At 39.5% G+C, this 7,314-nt stretch overlaps 1 protein-coding gene across 1 annotated transcript; it reads left to right on the top strand.

Annotated features, from left to right (window-relative positions):
- Positions 1-2,901: 2,901 nt before the first annotated feature.
- Positions 2,902-5,405, top strand: c11h8orf82 (chromosome 11 C8orf82 homolog). Its single transcript, XM_031282451.2, has 3 exons — positions 2,902-3,265; positions 3,368-3,416; positions 3,821-5,405. Exons 1-3 carry the CDS (start codon positions 3,095-3,097, stop codon positions 4,315-4,317), a joined length of 717 nt encoding a protein of 238 aa, XP_031138311.1. The 5' UTR covers positions 2,902-3,094; the 3' UTR covers positions 4,318-5,405.
- Positions 5,406-7,314: the final 1,909 nt, after the last annotated feature.

The raw sequence follows: 7,314 nt of genomic DNA, 5'->3' as shown, positions 1-7,314 counted from the left end.
AATACTTATAGTTGCAGCCCTAAAACAGACACAAAAAATGCAATCGGTGCAATCTATCTATCAATATCTAACATGAATAATATCCATGGATGAATTACCAAACAGGTCTACTGGGCTCGTGCAGGCCCAAGGGTTCATGGGTCACTTCACTATGGCCACGCCAAGACCCGACCTACGAAGCAGCTTGATTGGTTGGGGTTAGGCATTTCACCTTGAGTTGTTAAGGTTAGGATAGCCTATTGGTCAGGGGATAGGACCTGTACAACCGGGGTTACGTTACCTTGCGTTCTCATGGACGCCTGGCCAATAAATGCTATTGAAGGGCAGGTCTTGGCGTGGCCATAGTGGGATTCGTAATATCGCGGACAGCAGGGCTTATTCAAAAATAGGAATGTCCTGATCCAAGTCCTTTAACATTAAGGATCCAAGTTGAGTAAAGACATCATGTCCAATCCAGTATTTATTATACAGTGTTACATTTTTCAATTTCCCTTTAATATGGCTAATGTTAATAGCATATTGATTAAAAGATTTTTCAATTATCGGTGTCTTATCCTAACAAACAAAAAAGACAAAGTAGGGAGCATATTTGGTATCTTTAGAAACTCCATTATAGTTGTAATGACTGACCCAGCAAATGACTGACTGCTTTTCTTCTATGTTGCCTTTCTTTAAATAACTGTTAATTTCTTATACTGAAGTTGCATTGTTGACACTGTATGACAATCTATATAAGCATATAAAGAGAAATTCCTATTTTATCTGCTTTTATATATTTAACTGTTTTAATTGCTCTTCAATGTTTAATTTCTTATACTGCACTGTAACTTTTATTCTTGTATTTTATCTGTTTTAAATGTTTTAATCTGTTTTCATGTAAAGCACTTTGAATTGCCCTGTTGCTGAAATGTGCTATACAAATAAAGCTGCCTTGCCTTGCCTTTTCAATCAATCAATCAATCGATCGATCAATCAATCAAGCTTTATTTGTCATTGCATGAATACAGTGTATTAAAACAACGAAATTCAAGGTGCTGCTCCAGATCAGTGCTTTTAAAAAGATAAATAATCCATAAAATATGTAACAAACAAACACCCCCCCCCCATCCCCTACATACATTTCACTCTCTCTTTTCTCTCTTCCACACACACTCACCCACTCACATATACAGCACATGTATTTTGAATACAGGCAATTGACTGACACCCTCCCATCCCTCCCACACAACACACACCCTCCTGCACACATACTATGTATAAAATAGCAGCAACAGCAACTTCAGCATAAGGGCAAAATCAAAAGTAGCCCTCAGTATCTGGTGTGGCCACCAGCTGCATTAAGTACTGCAGTACATCTCCTCCTCATGTACTGCACCAGACTGGCCAGTTCTTGCGGTCGTTGTTGCCGTCCTGTACCTGTCCTGCAGGCGTGACATTCGGACGTACCGATCCTATGCAGGTGTTGTTACACGTGGTCTGCCACTGCGAGGACGATCAGCTGTGCTTCCTGTCTCCCTGTAGCGCTGTCTTAGGCGTCTCACAGTACGGACATTGCAATGTATTGCCCTGGCCACATCTGCTGTCCTCATGCCTCCTTGCACCATGCCTGAGGCACGTTCACGCAGATTAGCAGGGACCCTGGGCCTCTTTCTTTTGGTGTTTTTCAGAATCAGTAGAAAGGTCTCTTTACTTTCCTAATTTTCTCATAACTGTGACCTTAATTGCCTACCATCCTTAAGCTGTTATTGTCTTTTTGACCATTCAACAGGTGCATGTTCATTAATTGTTTATGGTTCATTGAACAAGCATGGACAACATTGTTTAAACCCTTTACAATGAAGATCTCTAAAGGTATTTAGATTTTTACAAAAGTATCTTTAAAATACAGTGTCCTGAAAAAGTTTCTTTTTCTGCTGAGTTTATGTTTTCTTTCCTGTTTGCTTTCTTTTGGTAATTAAAAAAAGTGTGCTCTATCAGGGGAATTTCCAGACATACAAAATAGTTGAGCAATTGGACGTCAGTAAAAACAGAGTCACTTTAGTTGTTCTGAAACAATCCGATCATGATTGTTCTGTGGTTCGTATCCTGACCTCTACGAGTTGATTCTGAAAGCAGTATGCTTGAACACCAAAGTGACACGAAGCAAGGGTTCGGTTCACAATGATCTAAAGGTTTAATGAGACATACTAGTAGTATTTACAGTATTTACACAATCGCTCCATTCACTTCGATGAAGTGAGAGCAGATAGATAAGAAAGAGGCTCCAGAGGAAAGGAGGATTGGTTTAAGCTTCACACAGGTAAATCTTCAGGGAGAAACAATTTACCATACAAATTTATGATAACAACTAAAACAGATGAGAGAGGCTTTGTTCACCACATTAGTTACACAGGAGACGTTTAAGGGGACCTCCAGGAGTTATATTTAAATCTTGTGTTAACAAATATATGAAAGTGGTAATTGACTCTCAAAATAGACTCAATCCTTCAGGCTAATTCTTTTGAGGTTCTTTTAAGTTAAGTGTTAGGAAAGGTGTGGATCAGCCACAAATACTGTATCTGTTCTGTATTTCATTTTTCATAAAAAAAAAATTGTCTTTTTTGTTTCCCTTTTGTCATTTCAATGTTTTTTTTTCTTTTTATGCATAAAAGAAGAAAAATATTTTCATAAATAAAATGGGAAAGAAGGAGGAGATACCAACATCTAATTCACTTATAAATGTAAATCTACTCAGTGCTTGTCAATTTCTTTCTTTCTTAGCTTTTTTAAAAATGTTTCTGTGATTACTTTTGTATGTAAATGCTGCTCTTTTTCTCACACTTTTTAGCTTAGACAAGGTATTGAATTTGTAATCTGAGAATTATACAACAGAGGAAGGCGATATAATCAATGTCCACTAGGCGGCGGCAGTCAAAAACTGATGATGTTTAACAGTAAAGTACTTCCGGTTTGTAGCTCCGTTTGTAAACAAACTTGAGGGCAAAACTGGCGTAGTGCTACTCTGGTGCTACTTCGTCTTACGATAGAGTCTCACGGCTAGTGGTTATCTCGGTGTCCGTGTTTATCCTGCAACATATTCGCCCTCTTTGCGGCCATGTTGTTGCTCCGGACTGCGGCTCTGAGCTGCAGAGGTCTGCCCGCTCTGCGCTGCCTGCCCGCCGCCTACACGGGCTCCAGAACCACCGCTAACGTTACATACATCCAAGGCCAGAGCCCGGTACCACGTATCCGTGAATACTTCTACTATATTGACCACCAAGGACAGGTGAGAGTGTAGACTGACACAAAACCAAACCTTTCAAAAATATAATTATAAAATAGATTCTCCTGCTAGCATGACATGTTGGTGTGTGTGCTCCACATACAGCTTTTCCTCGATGACACTAAAGTGAAGAACTTTGTCACCTGCTTCAAAGGTAAACATGAACACACACAACGCCTAAATTGCTTATTTAACAGCATATTAATCAGCTCAAATGCAGTGGTGGAATGTGACTAAGTACATTTACTCAAGTACTGTACTTGAGTACAAATGTTGAGGTACTTTACTTTAGTTTTTTTTTTTTCCATGCCACTTTCTACTTCTACTCCGCTACAATTCAGAAGGAAATATTGTACTAGTAGTGTAGCGCTGAGTCTAGTTGGGCGGCACCGCTCTCCCCACAGGAAAACATGGAACGGCCAGCGCAGAGCAGTTTTCCGCGGATCATGTGTAGGTGGTAGACTAGTGCTCCATCCATTTCCTTTCAACGCTTAGCAACTTGGCAGCTTTGCTTTGTTGCTCAGCAGCTCATCGTCATACCTGTTTCTTTATTTACAGACATAAAGTTCCTGATCTTCTTCTTCAGTCGGCTGTGCTCAAATCAGAGCGGTCGCTATGAGGAGGACTTCCCCTTCTTGTCCCTGTGTGGCAGGGAGAGGAACTTTGTGCGCTGCGATGACCGTCCCATTGTCTTCACCCACCTGCTGCAGAATCCAGCGACGTCGCCGGGAATCATGGGAGATCAGGAGCTGCTGTCGTACTGCGGCGGGGCGGAGAAGCTGTCGGCCCCGTTCCGCCCGGAGGCGCTGTACATGCATCCGGTCAGCGGGCGAGTTTACCACCCCTGCTCGGAGCGCGGAGGGGGGGTCGGCCTGGTCAGGTCGGCTCTGGCCATCGAGCTCAGCCCCTTCTTTGTTTACGCTCCGGAGCTCGGCCAATCAGGACAGCCGACACACTTTCTCTGGGGCGGACAGAAGCACACGCTGACCAATGAGCTTGCAGGATGCTTCCCCACTGCGGAGGAGGGCAGCGGGCAGAAGGATGAACTGGGATAACGACCAGAACTGGTCAAAAGTGTGCCTAAGATTTTTCAAATGCTGTCTGTGTAAGCCATCAGTGTTCCGTACTGGCACTGGGAAAAGACGACCACGTTCTCACAGTTGTGATCACTATGTGATCGTTACTGTTGAAGCCTGAGCCGATGTTTCCTCCTATCCTAGTTGATGTGACGTGTGAGATATTCACTGATGATGCGGAGTGTCCCTGGCGTTTTGTGGCTTGAGACTACTCAAACATAGCAGTGTCTCCCCTCACTACAGGTTGCAGTTTTAAAAAAAAATCCCTTTTAGATTCCCTGGACTAATCTGAATCAGATTTATGGTCCTGAAGAGGAATAACTATCCAGAATGTCACTATAAAAAAGCAAGGATTAGGGAACTGTCTGAAAAGATGAACACATAATACCTTTTTTCTTTCCTTTCCTGTTAATCCTTAAAATAAGTTATATTTATCATCCGGACCCTGAGGTTAGAGAGGCTAAAACTACAGCGGTTGAGAGACAGCAAGAGACTGAAAGGTGCTTTTGTTTTGTTTTTATTTTGTGACATAAAATCAACACAAGAACAACAGACGTTTATTCTGTGACATCTTCTCACTACTGTCCTTTAAGCAAGATTTTGTCACATGGGAATCTGACTTAGACCAAACCTTAAATAACCCAAAGTAAAAAGAAGGTAACTATTAACAGTTGCTCAAGAGAAGAGAGCCGTTACTTTGCACATTGAGTACAGGTGGTTGTACATTAAACAATAATACATAGTCTACAAATATATAACATATAATATATATCATATTTAAAAAAAGCTATGATACAATTTACAGAGTAGCAGATATCTGCATCAGAGCTAAATACAGAATTTTGTTCTAAACGTAATTAAATTTGCTTGCATAGAAAAAACAAGTTTGAATCAAATAGTATAGTATTCAGTGTTCTTGAAATACGATAGAAAGAAAACAGAATTGAACCTTAAAATATGTATTTATATGTGAATAACAAGGAACATGTTCTCTAGCAAAAAGCAAAAACAAGAATATGCTACTGAGTGTACACAGATCCTAGTTTAATAAAGTGAGATACTCTGAATGTCTTGTTTTATTTTTTGTTATGTTACATTCTTTAAGCTGAAGTTGCTACTGCAGATCTTGCCCCATCTCCCTGAAAGTAACAAAGTACATTTACGCAAATATTTGGAATTTGAAGGTACTTGTACTTTAAGTATTTTTTATCTTTTATACTTTTACTCCACTACATGTATCTGACTTATAGTATAGTCTTTACTTTGCAGATGACACATTAGCTCATACAAATTGATATTGCAACTTTAAGATGCTTCTTACACATAAACATATTCGAAACGTACAAACTATAATATTCAACACCATGCAAATAACCATTTTCTTTTTCTTTGTCTGAGTCAGAGGCTTTATTCCACAAACACAAAAAAAACAACAGAACAAATACATGACAGACCTCACCACGAATCCGGTCTAACCATCAATTAACTGCCAAACATCAAAAGATAAAAGAAAAAGAGTAAAAGAAAAGAGAGAGAGAGAAAATGCTAATCGATAAATAACAACTGACAAGCTTCCTTCCTCATTCGCAAATCAATTTTTCAATAAACTCAACGAAGAGCCATTTATTTGGAGTGCCTTTATTTTTGACAGTAGGGGAGACCGGGGTTGGTTGTCACACTGCTTATTACAGCTGAACTAGAGGGCACTGTGACAATGTATTTCATATTAAATTGCTCATATTATGCTTTTTGGGTTTTTCCTTTTCCTTTTATAGTGTTATATACCTTTTTTGTGCACGTTATACAAAGTGAAAAAGCCCAGTCCATCCCAAAGGGACTTACATTTCCAACAGAAAACACTGTTCACAAACTGCTCCAAACAGCTCTATTGTAGTCCAGCCTTTACTTCAGAGACAAACGTGCATCACTTTGGAACACACGTTATAATGCTCACCTAGCTGCTAGCGAGGCACGCCCTTATCTCTGCTTCTGACTGGCTAGTAGTCCTTACCTAGGTACTGCACATGTGCGACTCCCAACAAAGATGGAACAGAAGTGAGATGTCTCACTCTGTAGCTAAAACAGAGAGCTCAACACACAGGGTGAAAAGAGGAGCTGCAGCAATGTGCGGTACAACAAAAATATGGTGTTTTTTGTAAACCTATTCTGACATAACCTCTAAATACAATTATGAACCTGAAAATGAGCATATAATATGAGCACTTAAACAGTTGTCCTGCCGTCTTGCTCATTTTGCACTGGTCATTTTGTGGAACACACAAAACATTAAGGTGAGGAGATATTTTGTAATTTTTATGTGTCAGAGTCATTTTTCATGTTGGTGTTGTTTTTGTATTAAAAGCGTGTAGATTATTAGTCATTTCAAACTTAAACACGTATTAAAAAGTTGGCGTTAATAGCGTTAATTTGAGTCAACTTCAAGCTAGCAAGCTAAAGCAATGTGGTAGCTAGCTTAAAATGTTTGTCGAGAGGTCGGTTGGGGTTGGTTGGTTGAGATGAATATATTTCAATCTCACTGCTTTATTTTTATATTATATTATATATTATACTTTTTTTTACTGAAACCCCATTCATAACAATATATAGGGACAGCCAACCCCATACCTTGTGACAACCAACCGGTTGGTTGTTGTTAATTAGCCTACTTCTTACAATAGGTTGTGAAAATATAATACCAATTTCAAGGCAAGATATTAAACTTGCACTCAATGCAGGAATGACTATTGAAAGATGTTTTAATGATGAGCAATTTACACGAGTAAAAAGCGTGACAACCAACCCCGGTCTTCCCTAAAGTATATTTTCTGTTTGTAACTTTAATGGATTACATTTCGACTGCACGGCTTATTAATTAATAGTGTATTTCTTTTTAACATTTTACGCTGTGAAAGTTTTGACTCGTCAGAAAACGCTCAGTCATCTCGGACAGATGATATAGATAGCACACCATCTAAA

This window comes from Sander lucioperca, chromosome 11, assembly GCF_008315115.2.
Source record: "Sander lucioperca isolate FBNREF2018 chromosome 11, SLUC_FBN_1.2, whole genome shotgun sequence".
NCBI classification, from domain to species: domain Eukaryota; kingdom Metazoa; phylum Chordata; class Actinopteri; order Perciformes; family Percidae; genus Sander; species Sander lucioperca.
Note: the sequence above shows the minus strand (reverse complement) of the source record. Positions and strands in the feature narration are given on the sequence as shown.